This window comes from Heterodontus francisci, chromosome 3, assembly GCF_036365525.1.
Source record: "Heterodontus francisci isolate sHetFra1 chromosome 3, sHetFra1.hap1, whole genome shotgun sequence".
Taxonomy (NCBI): Eukaryota; Metazoa; Chordata; class Chondrichthyes; order Heterodontiformes; family Heterodontidae; genus Heterodontus; species Heterodontus francisci.
Genome location: NC_090373.1, coordinates 31,097,340 through 31,120,765, shown reverse-complemented (window position 1 = coordinate 31,120,765; position 23,426 = coordinate 31,097,340). Strand labels below are relative to the sequence as shown.

Genomic DNA, 23,426 nt, shown 5'->3' with positions numbered 1-23,426 from the left:
GAGTAGATTGTTCCCACTGATCTCCCTCAGCTGGGCTTAGTGCATTCACCAGGCCTTGCCCTGCCAACCCCAGCTGCCCAAGTGGTGCCAGCGGCCTCACATCCCTCTCCTGCTACTCACCACTGAGAAAACCAAGTCTTACAGCTCCAGCAGTGGCCACTCTGTGGCACTTTTCGAGCAGCTGAGCTTTTATTTGGGCCTCTGCAATCTTTTAATCAGCCCTTCCCATAGCCCTCATGTTCCCACCCCCCCCCCCCCCCCCGCCAAACACTGTGTTCACATCTTGAACAGCCTGTTGTGTTCCCCCCCATGGCATCCTCCACATTCTCAGCCTTTAAAAATTAAAAACTGATGCTGACATGCCTGTTAATGAGCTCTTCAATGAGTTCAGCATGCACTTAATTGGACGTGTGTGCCCGACCCGTTCCTTCACTGCTGGCATCCCTTTAAAAATGGCGCACGTTCCAGAGGCAGCAGCAGGTCCCATTGCCGACCTCCATGAATACAGTATTCAAAGTGTGTTCACCTCTGTGCCTGCACTAAGCGGGCTTTGAAAATCTGGGCCCGGTCTCTTGCTTTCACTTGGGATCTCAGTTAGTGCCCTTCCAGGCACAGAAGTGAGGGTGCATTTGTGCGTTTGTTTTAATTGGTGAAGTGGAGGTGGGGCAGGTGCATGGAAAGAGAGATGTCTTGACCACTTTTATTGTGGTTTCCCGAAAGCAGTTCCCCAACTGCTTTTTCCCCCCATATGGGAACTAGTGAAGTTTGAACTTTATCAAATGAGAAATGCCACAGCCTGAGTAAGTAATCTAACATTTTTATTCCAACATCACATTGGATTTGATTAGCAGTGAGTGGTCTTGAACCACAGTATTAGACCTCAATCAGTTCTCTGTGTCCTGGACCTCATTATTCATGTTTAACATCTTGAGTTGCATTTAATGTTCCTATCCCATTAACCCTTGGTGTTTTTAGCTTCTCTAGAATGACTGAGCTGTTACTTGATGATTCTCAAGAGCCACAAGAGGCTTGTGTATTGGAATTATCTTTATCTGAGATTATAGCTCATGTCTGTTGTGTAGATTTGAAAACCTGTTGTTAGGTGATAGGACCATTACTTCAAAATTCAGTGTCAGAAAAATTATACATAGCAAATCACAGCAATAAAAATAGATTTTAAACAATGTGTAACAGTATTTACTGTATTATCTGCTTATTTGTACAGTGTCACCAACATAGAAGAACCTGCATTTTGCATGGTGCCTTTCACAACCTCAGGACATCCTAAAGCACTTTGTAGTTGATTAAATGTAGTCACTGTTATAATGTGGGGATTCGTGGCAGCCAATCTGCACAGAACAAGTGGCCACAAACAGCAATGAGATAATGAATGGATAATCTGTGTTTAATGACATTGAGAGATAAATATTGGCCAGGACACAGAGGAGAACTCCCCTACTCTTTGAAATAGCGCTATGGAATCTTTATGTCTAACTGAGAGGTTTAATGTCTCATCCAAAAGACAGCACTTCATCAGTGCAGCACACCCTCAGTACTGCACCAAAGCATCAGTCTTTCTAACTCAGGTGAGTGCGCTACCACTGAACCAAGGTTGAAGCCTGATTTTCCAGAAGGCAGTTGTTAAGGTTCTGTACAAAAGATTATTGGCTAAAATGAAAGCGCAGGGAATTGAGGTAACCTTTTGGGTTGGGAGGTGTGAGACACAGAGTAGGCATATAGAAATAAAAGCAGAAAATTCTGGAAATACTCAGCAGGTCTGACCGCATCTGTGGAGATAGAGAGAAAGGGTTAATGTATCAGATCAATAACTTTCATTAGAATTTCCAGTATTTGGGGCATTTTGCTTTTGTATTAGACATAAAGGAAACATTGAAATAAAAACAGTAAGTGCTGAAAATACACAGCAGATCTGACAGCATCTGTGGAGAGAGAAACAGAGTTAACTTTTCAGGTTGATGACCCTTCATCAAAAGTTAGAAATGTAATATATTTTGAGCAAGTGAAAAGGGGCGGGGGGTGGCAGGAAGAACAAAAGGGAAGGTCTGTGATAGGACAGAGGGCAGGAGAGATTAAATGAAAGATATCATGGAATAAAATAAACATTGTCAGACTCACTAGAGGTGACAAGTGGTATTCCCCAGGGATCTGTAATGTAACCTCAGCTTTTCATCATATATAAATGATTTGGATGAAAGAATCAAGAGTTGTATATCCAAATTTGCTGACGGGAAGCACAGTAAGTAGTTTAATTATGAGGACAGGTTGCATAAACTTGGTTTATATTCCCTTAAGTTTAGACAGTTGAGGGGTGATCTGATCAAGGTTTTTAAAATGATTAAGGGATTGGATAGGGTATATACAGAGAAGCTATTTCCTCTTGTGGAGGAATCTAGAACAGGACAACAGACATAAAATTAAAGCTAGGCCATTCGGGAGTGAAATCAGGAAGCACATTTTTTACACAAATGGTAATGGAAATCTGGAACTTTCTCCCAAAAAAGGCTGGGAATGCTGGGGGTCAATTGGAATTTCAAGACTCCGATTGCACCTAGGTAAGGGCATCAAGGGATATGGGTCACGGGTGAGCAAACGGAGTGGAGGTACGGATCAGCGTGAACGAATTGAATGGTTGACCAGGCTCAAGGGGCTGAATGACATTTACCCCTTTGGGTTTGTGGATCACAATCTGACCCTAAACCCCACCCCAACCCCAAAACAACCCTGCTCCTGGCCTCTCCCTGTGACCCTGCTCCTGGCCCCTCCCTGCAGCCCTGCTACTGGCCCTTCCTTCCTATTGCTGTAGTAAGGGAAAGAAAGCTTAGTCATGAGCTATCTGATGTGTAATTCTGTAAATTGAGGAGAGATTTGCTTTGTGTCAATGTGGCAAATATGTAAACGGTTTTAAAGCTGTTTAATAATCAGACTTAGCAACAGATCCAGAACAGTCTGCAAATGCTTTGTTACGAAAACGAGGGAAAATCCATGCAATTGTTCCACAAACTTGTGCTGTACAAGTGGGAGAATGCTGGGGTGTACGTGAAGCGTCACCTGTGACAAGTCTTGATGCCACTGCATTTTCAACCAGGCTGCATGTGCTAGTCTAGTTTTAGTTTTTTTTAGTTTTAGAGATACAGCACTGAAACAGGCCCTTCGGCCCACCGAGTCTGTGCCGACCATCAACCACCCATTTATACTACTCCTACACTAATTCCATATTCCTACCACATCCCCACCTGCCCCTATATTTCCCTACCACCTACCTATACTGGGGGAAATTGCTAACGGCCAATCTACCTATCAACCTGCAAGTCTTTGGCATGTGGGAGGAAACTGGAGCACCCGGAGGAAACCCACGCAGACACAGGGAGAACTTGCAAACTCCACACAGGCAGTACCCAGAATTGAACCCGGGTCGCTGGAGCAGTGAGGCTGCGGTGCTAACCACTGTGCCACTGTGCCGCCCCAAAAATAATATAAAAGCAAAATACTGCAGATGCTGAAAATCTGAAATAAAAACAAGAAATGCTGGAAATGCTCAGCAGGTCTGGCAGCATCTGTGGAGAGAGAAGCAGAGTTAACGTTTCAGGTCAGTGACCTTTCATCAGAACTGGCAAAGGTTAGAAATATAATAGGTTCCATAACCACCTTGTCAGTTATTCTCTGTGACCCCTCTGTCCTATCAACATCTTCCCTTTTGGTATCTCTTGCCCCACCCCCACATTATTTGCTTAAAACCTATTACATTTCTAACCTTTGCCAATTCTGATGAAATTTTCGGTCACTGACCTGAAACTTTAACTCTGCTTCTCTCTCCGCAGATGCTGCCAGACCTGCTGAGTATTTCCAGCATTTTTTTGTTTTTATTGCATGTGCTAGTCTATGTTCAGGGCTGTATTTGAAGCGGTTGGTTGACTTTTGCTTGCTTTCTGGGTTGCCATATATGCAGCTTCTCTCCTGTTTAATGACGTCTGCGGTCTCTGTCATTTCCCAAATGCACAGTCTTCAGTGATCTGGCTGCTGCTTGGCACCAACCCAATACTGAGGGATTCATTAGAAGTCCGATATGAGGAAGGCACAATGCCAGATCTTACTGAACTTTGGCTGCAATGCTGGTTTTGTGGTCTCAATAATACATCTCTCGATAGTATCAGACAGTTGTGCTTTTAACATTGAAACGTATCGACAGATGCCTTTGTTTGTGCAGTAGTTGAACAGGTCATGGTAAGTTTTCTGTAACCAGTCAGTTACTCACATAGCTTTTGCTCTAATTTCTTTTGGCCTTGATTCAATAAATAACTTCTTCATTTAGATCTATTTTAGGTTTTCATTTGATTCCAGCAAATGCTGCTCTAAAGTCCTTTCATTGAATCGCACATTTCTTTTTAATGGTGAGCTCAGCTTGAGCAGTATGGACATCTAACCTGAAGCCCTTTGTTAGAATCGGATCCTTGTACTGTTTGTAAAAAGAAGCTTTTTATATTGTCTGATACAACATAAATGAGATGCGTGGAGTTCAGTTGTTGAAGATCTCAAACAGGTTTATTGAAGCTAACAAGTATATGCAGAGTGCAGAGCTAACTATTTACATGACTTGCCTCGAGGGTGTTACACTTACAGAGTGCTCGGTATTTGGCTTATTAGCATACTAAGGTCTTAAAGGTACATTACTCTTAAAGGCAATCACACAACACTCCTTAATAGAGATCTACTGTATTCTATTGAGGGGCTGGAGTGATGATGTAAATTGAGTAGGTTTTCACTGGAAACAGATAAGGTTGAGAGGTGATATGTTGCTGTTTTTAAGGAATCTGAAGAGACTAGATAATGTAGATCATGATCAGCTGTTTCACCTTGTCCAGAACAGTAGAATCAGAGGACATAGCCAGCACTTGAAATTCAAAATTAATCTTGGGAAACAAAGAGTGGGGATAAATGGGTCTTTTTCCGAATGGCAGGCAGTGACTAGTGGGGTACCACAGGGATCTGTGCTAGGACTCCAGCTATTCACAATATATAATGATTTAGATGAGGGAACTAAATGTAATATCTCCAAATTGATTGGGAGGGTGAGTTGTGAGGAGGATGCAGAGAGGCTTCAGGGTGATTTGGACAAGTTGAGTGAGTGGGCTAATGCATGGCAGATGCAGTATAATGTGGATAAATGTGAGGTTATCCACTTTGCAGAAAAAACAGGAAGGCAGATTATTATCTGAACGGCTATAAACTGAGAGGGGGGGGTGGGATATGCAGCGAGACCTGGGTGTTCTCGTACACCTGTCACTGAAGGTAAGGTATTTCATATTTCACATTTCCAGCATCCGCAGTATTTTGCTTTTATATTACTGAAGGTAAGCATGCAGGTGCAACAGGCGGTAAAAAAAGCAAATGGTATGTTGGCCTTCATAGCGAGAGGATTCAAGTACAGGAGCAGGGATGTCTTTCTGCAATTATACAGGGCCTTGGTGAGGCCACACCTGGAATATTATGTGCCGTTTTGGTCTCCTTATCTGAGGAAGGATGTTCTTGCGAAAGAGGGAGTGCAGCAAAGGTGTACCAGACTGATTCCTGGGATAGCGGGACCAACATACGAGGAGAGATTGAGTCGGTTAGGATTATATTCGCTGGAGTTCAGAAGAGTGATGGGGGACCTCATAGATACCTATAAAATTCTAACAGGACTTGACAGGGTAGATGCAGGAAGGATATTCCCAATGGTGGGAAGTCCAGAACCAGGGGTCATAGTCTAAGGATACAGGGTAAACCTTTCAAGACTGAGATGAGGAGAAATTTCTTCACCCAGAGAGTGGTGAGCCTGTGGAATTCACCACCACAGAAAGCAGTTGAGGCCAAAACATTGTATGTTTTCAAAAAGGAGTTAGATATAGCTCTTGGGTCTAAAGTGATCAAAGGGTATGGGGAGAAAGCAGGAACAGGTTACTGAGTTGGATGATCAGCCATGATCATAATGAATGGCGGAGCAGGCTCAAAGGGCAGAATGGCCTACTCCTCGTATTTTCTATGTTTCTATTTCAGTGAGTGAGAGGTCAGTCAGTGGAACAGGATCCCTAGAGAGACTGTGGAAGCCGTTAGTATAGATTCTACTGTAAATTAGATAAATTTCTTTCAGAAAATAACACTTTGGGATATAGTATGTGAGTAATTTGAGACATGACATGGTTTGGGAGAAATGGGTAATTTTGGATCGCTGGTTCCCAAACCTTTCCACCACTGGCCTTTTCCTCACCTCATACCTGGTCTGTTGTAGCCTAGTTGATAGAGATTTATTGTTGTGATTAGTCAACAACAACTTGTTGTATCGAGTGAACACCAGGATAGTAAAAGGCAAACTCGATGGACTGCAGTTTTTTTCTATCAATTCATGTGGTCTTATTCTCGTTCTTCTCTCTTGCTCTTGTTCTATCTGTACATATATACTGTTACAAAGGTTTTATTTTTTGTACTCAGAACTTAGAATTCTGTGTGTTTTTAAAAAAACTGAGAAAAGGATTTTTGCTCAGTGGCGGACACCTGCAAATAGTTGGAATTCCTGCAATGTTTTGAAAGGAAGTTCATAACAAAAGTTGAACTTTATGGGTGCTTTGAAAGGAAGTTGAACTTGTACATGGACAGGAAAGCAGGCAATTTCAAGGAAACCACAGGGGTTTGGCCGCCTTCAGAGCAGTTTTTTTTTGAAGGACAAGAGACACTATGTCTGGATATGTGACCATGTTCAGGAAGTTTTTTTTTACTTTGGACCCTTTGAAAAAACAGTGAATTTAACAAAGGGAGGCATTTGAAATCTTTTCTTTGACCTATCTGGAGCAAGAGAGGACAACCGAGAAAAGTGTTACCTCCCTCTGTACAGGAATCTTACATCTCTTGAGAAGAAACCATGCATCCAGTGTGGTTCTTGCTGTCTCCTGTGTCTTAAGAAATCCTAAAATCTGAAGAATTCTTCTACTGCTTGACTGCTGCTTACCTAAACAGACCTGTTGCTACACCCCTGCTGCAGTGAAATTGCCATGAACACCTACCCATCACAGACTGTTCATCAAGCTCGCCTGGACAGACTGCGAGTGGCATCCGACTATTCGACTCTGGGTCAGCTCACCATACCGAAAACATCCTACCAGAACATGATAAACTCAATTATTTTTATTATTCCTTATATTCCTAAGAAACAGCTGTAAACCAAATGAATGTATTTGTGTGTGCATGAGGGTGAAGGAATTAAGGAGGTTTTCATATATATAGATTTATCTCCTGAGTTAAGACCTATTATTTCTTTTCTAGTAAATAGTTAATAGTGTGTTTAATTTGGCTATTCTTCGGTAGGTGGGAAACTTTATTTGATACGCTATGACCTGTGGAGTAGTGGGACTAAATTAACAATGCATTACTCTCACCTTGGTCGTAACAATACGCACACAACGATTTGAGTCTATCACACTTCACACATCATGTTTCACAATGTCAAAAATATATTTTAACAGAAATTTGATGCTAGTTACTCTAACCTGGGCAGGAACTTTAAAAGCACCTGCCAATTTGCAAACCTCTGACACCCTAGCATTTGACCTCATTGTCAGAAATTCAGCCTTAAAGGGACAGGGCAAGTTAAAACGATTGCGTCTTAACAGCGGTATAGAACATTGTTCATTACTTGGTACAATTGTGTTGTTACGGAGCAGCGAATCATCTGACTTGCCAAGAGAAACATTACAGGAGATATCAGTTATTCTTCAGATTATGTCCTTCACATTGGGTTCAGGCTGCCTGCAGTCACAATATTTGAATTGTATTTTTTTAAAAGTAGTTTTTAAAAAAGTTTTGCCTTGCAAAATAGGATTCATGGGCATAAATCCTTCCTATAAGATACACCCAGGTGAACTGGGTGATGCAGTGAGTTATGCATGGGAGCTTGTGTTCAAATCTAGCCCAGACTGATGGAATCCTCTCTCTGTTGGCTCTAAGGGTCCTACATGAATAGAAATTGGACAACTTCAATCCAGTCCCTGTTTGGGCCTGGGTCTATGCACTGGATACCCATAATTCGATAGGTTTGTTAGGAATTTGGGGGGAGGGGGGGTGTTGGAATAACACACTGGTGTTGTAGGGTCTGCTTTTCTGCGGTAGATAAGAATAGAGAGAGCTTTGTTCTAAATCTCGCTGTGCTATACTTGACTTGGGGGTGTTATGCTGTTACGGGGGCCTGAATTGCAAAGTGTCTTCATTTTCCAAAACCAATACCTTCCCCTTAATGAGCATAAAGTTTTTAAGTGTATCCCAGCAACTACTGCTAGATTTTTTTCTTCCAACAGTTGACCAGCCATTTTTAGAGTTTATTTTATGTACGCAACATCACGTAAAATGCCTATTTCCACCTATATAACATTGTCCGACTATGTCCTGCCTTAGCTCATCTGCTGCTGCAACCCATATCCATACCTTTGTCACCTATAGCCTTGACTATCCAAGGTACTCCTGGGTGGCCTCCCACGTTCTACCCTCCATAAGCTCGAGGTCATCCAAAATGCTGCCGCCCATGGCCTAATTCACACCAAGTTCCATTCACGCTGGGCTCACTGACCTAAATTGGCTTTCAGTTAGGCAATGCCTCGATTTTAGCACTCCCCTCCCTATCTCTGTAATCTGCTCAAGTGCTACAACTGTCCAAGATATCTGACTCCCCAAAGCCTATCCACCATCTACAAGGCACAAGTCAGGGGTGTGATGGAATACTCTCCACTTGCCTGGATGGGTGCAGCTCCAACAACACTCAAGAAGCTCAACACCATCCAGGACAAAACAGACCTGAAACGTTAATTCTGTTTCCCTTCTCCACAGATGCTGCCAGACCTGCTGAGTATTTCCAGCACTTTCTCTTTTATTTCAGATTTTGAGCATTCGCTGTATTTTGCTTTTATTGTACCATATACTAGATGCACTGCAGCAACTCGCCAAAGCTCCTTCAACAGCACCTTCCAAACCTGCGACTTCTACCACCTATAAGGACAAGGGCAGCAGATGCAAGTTCCTCTCCAAGCCACACACCAACCTGACTTGGAATTATATCGCCGTTCCTTTACTGTTGCTGGGTCTAAAGCTGGAACTTCTTTCCTAACAGCAGTGTGGGTGTACCTACATGTCATGGACTGCAGTGGTTTAACAGGCAGCTCACCAGCACCTTCTCGAGGGCAATTAGGGATGGGCAATAATGCTGGCCTCGCCAACGACGCTTACAACCCATGAAAGAATTTTTTAAAACTCCTCTAATTCTGGCCTCTGGAGGATATTCGATTTTAATCACTCCACCATTGGTGGCCATGCCTTCAGCTGCTGAGGCCCTAATCTCTGCAATAAACTTCTCCGCCTCCCTATCTCTCTCTCTCCTCCTTTAAGATGCTCCTTAAAACCTAGCTCTTTGACCAAGCGTTTGGTCATCTGCCCTAATATCTCCTTAGGTAACTCGGTGTCAAATTTTGTTTGATAACACTCCTGTGAGGCGCCTTAAGATGTTTTACTATGTTAAAGACGCTGTATAAATATAATAAAAAACAGAAGCTGCTGGAAATGCTCAGCAGGTCTGGGAGCATCTGCGGAGAGAGAAACAGATGACCGTTAACTTTGTTTCTCTCTCCACAGATGCTGCCTGACCCACTGAGTATATCCTGCAGTTTTGTTTTTTATTTCCAATTTCCAGCAGTTTTGTTTTTTATTTCTGATTTCCTGCATCCACAGTATTTTGCTTTTCTATATAAAGGTAGATAAATCACCTGGTCCAGATGGCTTGCATCCCAGGTTGCTAAAGGAAGTGGGATGTTGCTAACGGAAGGGCTTGCCGTAATCTTCCAATCCACTGGATATAGGGCGAGGTGCCAAAGGATTGGAGAGTGTCAAACATGACCCACTTATTCAAGAAAGGGTGTAAGGACACACTTGGAGAGGTTTGATATAATTAAGGATAGCCAGAACGGATTTGTAAAAGGCAATTCATGCTCGACTAATCAAATTGAATTTTTTGATGAAGTCACAGAGAAGGTTGATGAAGGGAATGCAGTGGATGTTGCTTATTTGGATTTTAAGAAAGCATTTGATAATGTCCCACATAAAAGGCTGGTTAATGAAATTGAGGCTCATGGAATAGGAGGATCAGTGTCCAATTGGGTAAAAAATTGGCCTTAAGGAAAGAAAACAGCGAGTCATAGTAAATGGTTGTTTTTCAAACTGGAGGATGGTAGATAGTGGTGTTCCCCAAGGATCAATGCTGGGACCACTGCTTTATTTGCTATATATAAATGACTTGGATCTTGGAAGCCAGAGTAGAATCTCAAAATTTGCTGATGGTACCAAATTTGGGAGGTGTGGCAAACAGTGAAGATGATATGAACTGCCTGCAACAGGACATAGATAGGCTAGCAGAATGGGCAGACAGGTGGCAGATGGAATTTAATACTGACAAGTGTGAGGTGATGAATTCTGGCAGAAGGAATGGGGAGGGTAATATATACTTAATGGCACAGTTCTAAAGGGTATGCAGGAACAGCGAGACCTGGGGGTGCATGTGCGTCGATCTTTGAAGGTGGCAGGACATATTGAGAGAGTAGTTAATGAAGCATATGTGGTTTTGGCCTTCATAAACAGACGTTGAGTACAAAAACTGGGAAGTTATGCTGAACTTTTATAAAGCTCTGAATAGGCCCCAACTGAAGTATTGCACCCAGTTCTGGTCACCACACTTTGGAGATGTGGGACCTTGAGAGGACACTGAGAAGATTTACCAGAATTATTCCTGGGATGGGGGCTTTTAGTTACAAGGTTAGGTTGGAAAAACTGGGGTTGTTCCCCTTAGAACAAAGGAGATTGAGGGGGGATTTAATAGAAATAGAGTTTCAAAGAATGAGAGGTGATCTCATTGAAACCTACAAAATACTTAAAGGGATAGACAGGGTAGATGCAGGTAAGATGTTTCTCCTGGTTGGGGAGTTTGGAACCAGGGGGCACAATTTCAAAATAAGGGGGAAGCCACTTTGGACAGAGATGAGGAGAAATTTCTTTACTCAGAGGGTTGTGAATCTTTGGAATTCTCTACCCCAGAGGGCTGTGGAAGCTTAGTCATTGAGTATGTTTAAAGCAGAGATTGACAGATTTCTAAATACCAATGACAGAAAGGGAAAAGAGGATAGTGTGGAAAAAAGGCATTGAAGTGGAAGATCAGCCGTGAACATACTAAATGGCAGGGCAGGCTCAACGGGCTGAATGGCCTACTCCTGCTCCTATGTTAGACAATGAAAAACTGTTCCCATTAGCTAATGGTAGAAGGACTAAGGGACACAGACTGAAAGTTTCAGGCAAGAGATACAGGGGGAATATGAGGAAGAACTTGTAATGACCTGGAAGCTCCCTGCCCACAAAGGTGGCGGAAGCGGAGACAATCAATAACTTCAAAAGGAAATTGGATGGCCCCTTGAAGGAAATAGACTTGCAGGGTTACGGGATTGAGCAGGGCTGACTGAATAGCTCCGCGGAGAGCCGGCATGGACACGGTGGGCTGAATGGCCTCCTTCTGTGCCGTAATCTGTGCCGTAAATGACTCTCTGACTCTAAATACAAGTTTTGTTGAGATGTTCTTAAGCATTTAGTTTGACCTCGCCCAAGAAGAGAGGCATCAGATGAAAAAAGTACAATTTGTTTTATGAAAAGTTCACCAGCGATGAAAAAACTTGTTCCATTTGGGCTGGTTGATTCTCAACATTCAGTAGGTTTTAGAACCAAGTTTGCCTCCGTCGTTACGGAGTTACCAGGATTGGTGTTGATTCTTATATTTGAACTTTACAAATGATTCTCAGTACAGGATGGAGTAGCACAACTGCCTTGGTCCCTGGAACAGAAAGGTCAAATGTGGTAGGGCACAGGTTTACAATCACTAATTTCATGTTCATTTCTTGATTATATTGTCTTTGTAATTGTTTTCAGTTATTTTTAATCATGAACGTGTAATGAAAGCACTCTTTATGTGAGAAATGAATCTGATGAGTACTCATTAAGCCCCAACCTACCGAGAGATCCAACAAAATAAGAGACTGAAGATAAGAGGACCTCCAGTCTGATTATACTTCTCTCTTTCCTTTTGATATACAATCTATACAAAGAAAAATCAAAGCTATCCTTCACAGTTATACAAAACTGCCAATCAAAAATAGCATTCAAAGATATCAGGACAATCCAGGGTATCAGACTGTCAATCAAAAACAGGAGCAAAAACACCTATGCCATGACACCAAGTGAGTTGAATACTAATCACCAGCTTGTTTATATACCCAATTAATGCCCTGACATAAACAGATTAGTTTAGGACAATGCTGGTTGACCTGCCAAGCAAAGCACCTGGGCTAAATCCTGCAGCCAGCCATAATTCTACAGATAGCCTGACAACTGCAATCTTCTTGTAGACAAGGCAAGAAAATTTTCAGCTGACATAGCGACATAGTTCAAAATCGTACAAATTTCCTCAGCGTAAATAGAATCATCAGAGAAGAAGCGACTTTTCATTCAAATATTAGACTATTTGAACAGCCATGGGTCAAAGTTACTGAAGTCCCTATCCAAATAGTGGGAAAGAGTGAACTAACCAGATCTGTTGTTTGGAAGCTATTGATGCCTTTCATCATTAAAAAAAATTGTAAGGTGCTTGATTTCTTTTTTGTCATCGAGACATGGGTGACACTACCATGGCAGCATCCCTAGTTAACCTGAGAAGTTGGTGGTGGGCCTTCAAGTGAACTGCTACAGTCCACGTGCTAATGGTACTCCCATAATGTAACACAGGGAATTCCAGAATTTTGGCCCAGCTGTAATGAAGAAGCAGCACTTTGTACAAGTCAAGATGATGTGTGACTTGGAGAGAACGTGGACTCTGTAGCTCTTTTGCTTCTCTGAGGTAGAGGTCAAAGGAGAGGGAGGTGCTTTGGATGTAATCTTGGCAAGATGCTCCAGTGAATCCTGTAGACAGTAAACTCTGCAGCCATGGTGTGCCAGTGGGGGTGGATATTATATTCAGTAGGAGGGGCAACAGTGTGATATTCAAGCATAGTTGAAGCTGCACCCTTCCAGGTTAGTGGCATTTCATCACACTCCTTGCAGAGAGTGGAGAGGCTTTGAGGTAAGCCATTCATTTCAGGATACCCAGCCTCTGCCCTGCTCTTGTTGATATGACTGGTCCGATGATTCCAATCAGTGACCTTCACAATGTTGATGGAAAACTCCACAATGGTGCTGTAATTGACAGGAGGCAGTAGTTGAGCCTCTTCTTGTTAAAGGTGGTTATTATTTGGCATTTATGTAATATGAATGTTACTTGCCAATTGTCAGCCCAGCCTGGAAATTATCCAGATCCTGCTGTAGGCTGAAATGGCCTGCTTAATTTATTGGAAAAATTATGAATGGATCTGGCCACTGTAGAATCATCATCAAATAGCCTCAGTCCTGACCTTATAAAAGAAGGAAGGTCATTAATAAAGAGGTTGACTGTGGTTAGACCAAGGATACTGCCCTGAGGAACTCCTGCAGTCATGTCCTAGGGCTGCAGTAACTTTTCCTCGACCAACCTTGGTCAGGTGCTACTCCAACCACTGGAGGTCGTTCCCCTTGACCCTCATTGACGCATTCAAATAATTATGAGTAAAGTTGAATTACAAGCCTGCCTTGCCCTAGCTATCTTAAAAATCCATTGTGTTATTGGAAATAATAGAACTAGTAAATTGCAGTCAGTCAGCTTTGCAACAGCAATAGGATTGAAGTGTCTATATTAAAACAAAATTAACCAGAACTGCTCCGAGAAAAAACCTATTATCAGTCTTTTCAGAACTAGACAACTGTATACAGCTTTATGCTGAAGATATAGATCATTCAACATGGGAATTTGTCAAATCAGTAAGATAAATAAGATCTACTCCATAAGATAATATATGCATTTTAATTGCTCCGTCCCTGGTGTAGTTAGGTCCTCCCCCCACCCCGGTTCTGTACCAATTAAAACCAGCCGTGATGAACAGTTCCCAAAGCAAGATAAATGCAAATGCAGTAATTTAATTCCACTGCCTCATGAGTTTAAATGGGAAACATTGTAAAATGTGTAAAGTAATTTGTTGTTAAAGCGCTGGCTGATTGTGATGGGGTTTATTTGCTTTGTTTACTATTCCTCCCTCTGCTACACACATGCTCATTTGCTGGGACGTTAGTTAGAATTTTGGATTCCATTTGGCTGAGAGTGGGTACACATCTCTGGATATTTTCAGTCTGATTCCTTAAGTAAAAGCTTCAGCATCACGGCACTCATATACACATGCATTTAAATCCCTGCAGCAACTTTTATTTCCACTATCAACTGGCAACTTTGGCAACATGAGATGAAATGATCAAACTGTTGTAAGATGCCCAAGACTTACACAGCAAACAGGAGAGTCTTGAGTGTAACTCATAACATGGGCAGCCGCAGGTATAGCAGCAGTCAGCACACAGACAGGCCTTTCAAACAAATCAGGAGGCTTAAGAGTAGAAGCAGAGAGTGTAATGTGCAACTTGCTGACCTTGGATACCTGGCTGGACCTGGTTTTGTTCCAGCAGTTCAGTTTTTTTTAAATTATTGTTCTCAGGAAAGTAACTGAGTTGTGTTCCCTTTGACTATATCACACAAGTCATGCTGAGAACCAACTAGCTACAAGCCTCATCAAATGTAATTGTATTGACCCAACAGTGATTTATAAATCTTCAGAATGGTTAAAACCACGTTATTCCAAACTGTTGTCTATGTATGTGAGACCGTCTGTGTCTGTCTCTTGCATTGGTCTTGCTGACACAGCACTGCATAGTAATAGGTTTCAGTCAGTATAAATAAATATGGATTAAATGGGATTGATTGGGAACTCTTAAGTTCTGCATTCTGCCAGCAGGATCTGTGAAATTCATGACTTTACATTTGTTTTGTGTAATGTGATTCCTCTTAAACTCCCAAGTGAGAAAAATGTTGCCATCTGTTCTCATTAGCAGCTTGTTTAAGATAAGTTTGCTCCAAATAGCAACAACATGTTAAAAGTTTCTTTACGTAAAAGGCAAGTATTCCATTGCCAAATAATTTTTTTACTCCTGAAATATAGTTGCAATGATGTAATTTAACACAAACTCAGGATTTCTCCCTCATATATGGGAAATCTTAACTAATAAGTGATGATCATTTTGATTGTATTAAATTCTGCAACAAGATATTCAAAAAATTAGTGTTTGCAGCGGAAAAACTTAGTCTCCACTCCCAATCTCAAGGGTCCATCGAAAGCATATTTTAAATATAGTATTCTGCACCCCAGCCTGCATAAAACAACTAATCTAAACCACTTACAATGTTAAAGATATGATGGGAAATACTATACAATAACTGTAAAGACAGTAAAATGACCATAAAAGCTTCTGAGTTGTCATTAAAAACCCAACTGGTTCATTGATGTCCTTCAGGGAAGGGAACTAAAGTTGTTCTTTCTCCTCTAATAATTCCATGTCCTTTTTCCTCCATCTCTATCCTTTTTCCTTTAATAACCCATTATCCGCTAATAATTTTATCTATTCTCCTGCAATAACCCCATATCTTTTCCCCTATTAATCAGTTGACTTAGTTATGAGAGTTCAATCAGTGATGGTAGGACAATGTGCTAACAAGCAAAGTTCATTAATTCAAAGCATTAATTCCACAAATAAAGTTAAATATTCATAACCAAGCTAGCTTGGCTACGGAAACAATGTTGTTTTGAGTTATAGTTCTTGGGCTCAATCTTCCGAGTCAAATCCAAATACTCAATGCAATATTCGCTTATTTATATACCTTGGTTTCTTATCAAAATTCCCTTTTATGACATGCCCTGCATGGCAGGATGACCTAATCACCTCTGTTTCTGAGCTACAAATGTACAAGATTCAAAATCCTTTGATATGAGTGAAACGGACTCGACATTCTATCATCCTGTTATCTATCCTCCAACAAACTAAAGCAAGCAAGTTCCCCTTATCTTTACTTTCACAGGTTTCCAGATCTTTTTAATTAAGTTTAGTAGCAGTCAGTATCATATATTCATAGAATGCAGGTAAAATCTGCTGCTTCAGCATGATGGTACAGACAGAAATTTTTGTCCCCAATTGTGCATTGTTTTTATTTTACTGGAGTCAGCACACTACATTTTAACCCTTTACACCCATGTCACCCAACACTCCTAACAACTCAAGATCCTTTCTGTTACACGGAAACCAAAATTGAACACTTGCTTTGACTTGTCATACCCTAGCTATATATCACAACATTTTATTTACTTTCTTGACCACCGGCAAACACCAAACCGAGGGTTTTAATATTCTATGTTTCAAACCTCTAGTTCTCTTTCCTGCTTCACCACAATCATGTTACCATTTAATAGGTACTCCACATTCTCGCTTCTTTCACCTCTGTACTGACTGCTGCATCCAATTTTATGTCATCCATAAACTTCAACACCTTAGATAATATTCCATCCTTCAAGTCATTTATAAATGGAAACAGAATCCTGAAGATCGATCCCTGGGACTCCACTGGCAATGACTTTCCAATCATCTTCACCCCTTGTTATGTAGCTTTCAGTTACACATTAATCCAGCCTAATATTTTGCCATCTATCCCACAGGCACAAGGCACACCCCTTGTGAATCAGTATGTTATGTGAGATAGAATCAAATTTTTTCCTGAAATCCAGTGGGACAATATCCCGTATCTCACCACCAGATCTGTAATCTTTTGAGATAAATCCTGTACATTCGTCAGACACGGACCGCTCTATCTGAACCTGTGCAGACTCTCTTTAGTAAAACACTATACTTCCAAATGAACTTTCTGTCCTATCCCTTCACCAATTCATACAATGGTTACAGCACAGAAGGAGGCCATTTGGCCTGTCGTGTCCATGCTGGCTCTCTCTGCAAGAGCTACTCATCAAGTCCCACTCTCCTGGCTTTTCCCTGAAGACTGCAATTTTTTTCTGTCGTCTTGAAGTTTATCACTATCCTCACAGTTCATAATACTTCCAAGTTTTGTGTCATCCGCAAACTTTGAAATTGTGCCCCGTACACCCAAGTCTAGATTATTAATGTACATCAATCAAGAAAAGCAGGGGTCCCAACACCGACCCCTGGGGAACCCCTTCCTCCAGGCCAAGAAACAACTGTTCACAACTACTCTCTGTTTCCTGTCACTCAGCCAATTTCATATCCATACTACCACTGTTCCTTTTATGCCATGAGCTCTATTTTTGCTGACAAGCCTGTTATGTGGCACTTTATCAAATGCCTTTTGGAAGTCCATGTACACCATATTGACCGCATTACCCTCATCAACTCTCTCTGTTTCCTCATCAAAAACTCAAAAAAGTCAAACATGAAATGCCTTTAACAAATCCATGCTGGCTTTCCTTAATTAATCCACATTTGTCCAAGTGACTATTAATTTTGTCCCAAATTGTTGTTTCTAAAAGCTTTCCCACCACCATGGTTAAACTGACTGGCCTGTAGTTACTGGGTTTGACCTTGCACCCTGTTCAAAAAAGGGTGTAACATTTGAAATTCTCCAGTCCTCTGGCACCATCCCTGTATCTATGGAGGACTGGAAGATTCTGTCCAGTGCCTCTGCAATTTCCATCCTTACTTCCCTAAGTACCCTCGGATGCATCTCATCCGATCCTGCTGACGTATCAACATTAAGTACAGCCAGCCTATCTAATACCTCCTCTTCATCAATTTTTGGTCCATCCAGTGTCTCAACCACCTGTTTTTTCATGACTTGGGCAGCATCTTCTTCCTTAGTAAAAACAGATGCAAAGTATTCATTTAGTACCTCAGCCACACCCTTTGCCTTCATGCATAAATCCCCTTTTAGGCCCCTAATTGGCTCCACGCCTCCTTTTACCACCCTTTTACTATTTATGTGTCTATAGAAGACTTTTAGATTCCCATTTATGTTAGCCACAGTTTCTTCTCATTCTCTGTTTGCTTCTCTTATTTGCTTTTTCACCTCCCCTCTGAACCTTCTATATTCAGTCTAGTTCTCAATTGTATTACCCACCTGATAGCTCTCATATGCACTGTTTTTCTGCTTCATCTTACTCTGTTACCCTTGCCCTATTTGTATGCAGCACAATCACCAATTCCCAATCCTTTGGGACATTACAGGATTCCAGTGAGCTTTGAAAGAAATTGATGAGGGGATTTGCAGTTTTTTCAGTCAATTCCCTTAGATGGAAACTGTCAGAGCCTGGAGCCTTGTTTACCTTCAGCTTCCAAAACCTTCCTACTGTGTTTCCCTTGTGCTAGTCATGGCTCAGTTGGTAGCACTCTCTCCTTAAGTCAGCAGGTTGTGGGTTTAAGTTCCCTCTAGGGATTTGAGCACAAATGTAGGCTGACACTCCAGTGCAGTACTGAGGGAGTGCTGCACTGTTGGAGGTGCCATCGTTTGAATGAGACATTAAAAAAAGGCCCCATCTGCTCTCTAAGGTGGACATAAAAGATCCCATGGCACTATTTTGAAGAAGAGCAGGGAAGCCTCAATCAACATCACTAAAAACAGATAATTGGTCAGTATCACAATGCTGTTTGTAGGAGTTTGCTGTGTGCAAATTGGCTGCCATATTACAACAGTGACTACACTTCAAAAGTACTTCATTGGTTGTAAAGTGCTTTCGGACATCTTGAGGTTGTGAAAAGTGCTATATAAATACAAGTCTTTCTTTTGGATTTCCAGGCTGTTCCCTCTCCCTTATGCTGCTCCTTTTGTTCAGACATTGCTCCCCTCACAAAATAATGATTTAGCAACTCTACCACTTCACTCTCTTCAGACTCCACACACACTGCCACTGAAACTAACAACATTCTAAACTCCAAATGTTCCACTTCAACTTGTCTAATGAGGGAATAAAAAGACATGAACAAAGCCTTTCCCTTTGTGTTTCCTGCTTCTCTCACACACATCCCTGCACTGTTTCCCACTCATCATCCTTTTAGTAGTTTCAGAAACTCCCATCATACTTGCTCCCACTCACAATCAATTCTAACTCATCCACTTTATTTCTTTGCTCCTATCATTCTTATACATACACCTTTGAGTAATCTGTCTTCCTTGTTGTATCACCCTGACTGATTCCGAGTGATGATTCCACAATCTTGTCTTCTCCCCTTTGCTCGCCCATTGTAAATTCTTCCCACCCATTTTATTTATCTTGATTGTTGTATCAGCCAAGCTGAAGGCCCTCTCAATGGTGCAGACTTATCTTCCTCCTGCACCCCATTCCCAGAGGGGGCCCCATTGGAAGAGGAACTTAAGCCCCCTCTTCCCTTCTACCCCATATGTTGAGCGAAGCATTAATCCGCTTAATCTGTTTGTCTCAATGTCTGAACAAGCATTCTTCATCTCCCTACCTCAACATTTCCGCTTTAGGACCTCTATTCTCAAACAGCTTTGGTTCTCATGAGCCATGACTTCCATCTTCCCTCTTTCCCCCAATCACACAATCTTAAACATCTACTCAGCCAAATCACAACTTCCAGCATCTGCAAAACATTTCATTGAGGACTCCCAGCTATACTTGAAAAACGCCTGCTGTCATTTAAGAAGATGGAAGGAAGGAAGGGTGGAAAATGTGGAGATACTGGCCATAATCTTCCAATCCTCCTTTAGATTCAGGGTGGGGGGGGGGGGGGGGGGTGGCGAGGGGATGGATGTGAGGAGACTGGAGAATAGCAAATGTTTCACCTTTGTTCAAAAGAGGATGTAAGGATAAACTCAACAGCCACAGGCCAGACAGCTTAACCTCGGTCGTGGGAAGCGTATAGCAATGAAAATCCAGGACAAAATTAACAGTCATTTCGACAAGTGCTGATTAATTAAGAAAAGCCAGCATGGATTTGTTAAAGGCAAATTGGGTCTAATTAAGTTGATTGAATTTTTTGATGAGGTAACAGAGTAAATGAGGGCAATGCAGTTGATATGGTGTGTACAGACTTTCAAAAGGCATTTGATGAAGTGCCACATAATAGGCTTGGCAGCAAAAGTAAAGCCCATGGAATAAAAGGGACAGTGACAGCATGGATATGAAATTGGCTAAAGGACAGAAAACAGAGATTAGTGGTGAATGGCTGTTTGTTTTATGTACTGGAGGAAGTTATACAGCAGGGCTTCCTACAGCTCGGTACAAGGATCACTGCTTTTTGTGATATATATTAATGACTTGGACTTGGGTGCACAGGGCACAATTTATAAATTTATAAAACACTGGTTCGGCCATAATTGGCGTATTGCGTCCAATTCTGGGCACCGCTCTTTAGGAAGGATGTTAAGGCCTTTGAGAATGGTTCCAGGAATGAGGGACTTCAGTTATGTGGATATATTGGAGAAGCCCGGGTCATTCTCCTTTACATTTTAATAGATGTGTTCAAAATCATGAGGTGTCTAGACATAGTAGATCGAGAGAAACTGGTCCCATTGGCGGAAGGACCTAGAACTAGAGGATACAGACTTATGGTAATTGGCAAAAGAACCGAAGGTATCATAATGAAAACTATTTTACACAGCGAGTGGTTATGATCTGAAATGCACGATCTGAGAGCATAGTGGAGGCAGATTCAATCATGGCTTTCAAAAGATAATTAGATTAGCACTTGAAGGAAAATAAAATTTTCAAGGCGATGGGGAAAGGACAGGGGAGTGGACTAGTTGGATTGCTCTTGCAAAGAGTTGGCACCGTCTCGACTGGCCGAATGGCCCCCTCAGCTATATCTTATGATTTTGTGTGACTCCTAGTGAAGGATTTCAGCTGATATGTTAGCCTGTACAGATGCTCTCAGATTTGCTATGTATTTCTATTATTTCTATTTACCTCTTCCATGCATTAATCTAAGAATGGAATGATCAGCTGATGTTTGTGAAACTGCCCAACACTGATTTTTTTTTTTCCTGGTGCTTTCATTTAGGGGAAATAGTGCAAACACAATCACTGGAAAAGTGAATCAGCTGGAGACCATTCTCATTCAGCTTCAGGATGACCTACGAAAGGTATTGCCTGTTAACCTGCTTATTCCTCAGATCTATTTCACCTTGCAAAATGTTGTAATAGTATTAAAAATATAGCCCCTTTCCTCCGTAAACCCATCCTTCCTTTATACACCAACTTCCTCCCTCTGTAACCCCTCGTCCCTTCCTCCGTACACCCTCCTCTCTCCATATATCCCTCCTACCCACACATCCCTCCCCCCTCCCTCCGTACCCTCTTGTTCCTCCCTTTGTACCCCTTCATCCTCGTCCCTCCCTCTATACCCATCGTCCCTTCTTGTGTATACCCCTCCTCCCTCCCTCTGTACCCCCATCCTCCCTCCCTCTGTACCCCCCTCCTCCCTCCTTCTGTATACCCTCGCCCATCAGTGTAGGTCAGATGGTCGGCGCAACATCGAGGGCCGAAGGACCTGTACTGCGCTGTAATGTTCTAATTCTAATTCTAATCTCTCCCTCCATACGCCCCCATCCATCTCTCCTTCCCACCCTCCCTCCACCCTCTTTCCCTTCTTCCATAACACTCCACCCTCCTTAGTGCCCCCCCATTTCTCCCTCCAGACACTCACAACCCACCCCCGTTCCTCTTTCCATACCCCATGCCCCCTCCCAGTCCTCCCTCCATACACCCCCCATTCCTCCCTCCGCATGCCCCTCATCCCCCTCTCCCCTCCGTACATCCTCCTCCCTCCCTTCATCCCCTCCACACACTCCACCTCCCTCTCTCCCTCAGTCCATATACCTATCCTTCCTCCATACACCCCTCCTCACCCTGTGCCCGCCTCTCTCTCCATACACATGGACTCTGCTACTTGAGCACATATGGTGTATCTGAAGTATTTGGGAAGAAAATTTTTTGCAAGATTGAAAATGCAATTATAAGTTCGTAAGATATCGAACTACTAGAGTAAACCTTAACTAAATACTTTATTTCTCCTTAAAATTATCCCCCACTCTACCATTTCCATCAAGCCGGGGGACCAACCCTGGTTCAATGAAGAGTGCAGGAGGGCATGCCAGGAGCAGCACCAGGTATACCTCAAAATGAGGTGTCAACCTGGTGAAGCTACAACCCAGGACTACTTGCCTGCCAAACAGCATAAGTAGCATGTGATAGACAGAGCTAAGCGATCCCATAACCAATGGATCAGATCTAAGCTCTGCAGTCCTGCCACAGCCAGTCGTGAATGGTGGTGAACAATTACACAACTAACTGGAGGAAATGGCTCCACAAATATCTCCATCCACAATGATGAGAGAGCCCAGCACATCAGTGCAAAAGATAAGGCTGAAGCATTTAGAGTCAGAGAGAGATACAGCACCGAAACAATTTGCAACAATCCTCAGCCAGAGGTGTCGAGTTGATGATCCATCTCGGCCTCCTCTTGACGTCCCCAGCATCACGGATGCCAGTCTTCAGCCAATTCGATTCACTGTGCGTGATATCAAGAAACAGCTGAAGGCACTGGATACTGCAGAGGCTATGGGCCCTGACAACATTTCAGCAATAGTACTGAAGACTTGTGCTCCAGAACTTGCCGTGCCCCTAGCCAAGCTGTTCCAGTACAGCTACAACACTGGCATCTACCCTGCAATGTCGAAAATTGCCCAGGTATGTCCTATACACAAAAAGCAGGACAAGTCCAACCCGGCCAATTACCACCCCATCAGCCTACTCTCAATCATCAGTAAAGTGATGGAAGGTGTTGTCGACAGAGCTATCAAGCAGCACTTGCTTAGCAATAACCTGCTCATTGACACTCAGTTTGGGTTCTGCCAGGGCCACTCAGCTCCATACCTCATTACAGCCTTGGTTCAAACATGGACAAAAGAGCTGAACTCAAGACATGAGGTGCGAGTGACTGCCCTTGACATCAAGACAGCATTTGACCGAATATGGCATCAAGGAGCCCTACCAAAACTAGAGTCAATGGAATTAAAGCAAAATACTGCGGATGCTGGAAATCTGAAACAAAAACAAGAAATGCTGGAATCAATCAGCAGGTCTGGCAGCATCTGTGGAAAGAGAAGCAGAGTTAACATTTCGGGTCAGTGACCCTTCTTCCGAAGAAGGGTCACTGACCCGAAACGTTAACTCTGCTTCTCTTTCCACAGATGCTGCCAGACCTGCTGAGTGATTCCAGCATTTCTTGTTTTTGTTTTAGAGTCAATGGAAATCAGGGGGGAAACCCTCTGCTGGTTGGAGTCATACCTAGCGCAAGGGAAGATGGTTGTGGTTGTTGGAGGTCAATCATCTCAGCTCCATGACATCACTGCAGGAGTTCCTCAGGGTAGTGTC

General features: G+C 42.5%; 1 protein-coding gene across 5 annotated transcripts in view; it reads left to right on the top strand.

Moving 5' to 3' along the window:
* Positions 1 to 23,426, top strand: part of sipa1l2 (signal induced proliferation associated 1 like 2) — a 581,962-nt gene that overhangs the window by 556,227 nt on the left and 2,309 nt on the right. For all 5 annotated transcript variants that reach the window (XM_068020936.1, XM_068020919.1, XM_068020901.1 and 2 more), the window contains one exon: positions 21,052 to 21,133. In XM_068020936.1, coding sequence (XP_067877037.1) covers positions 21,052 to 21,133 — 82 coding nt within the window. The remainder of the gene's footprint in view (positions 1 to 21,051; positions 21,134 to 23,426) is intronic.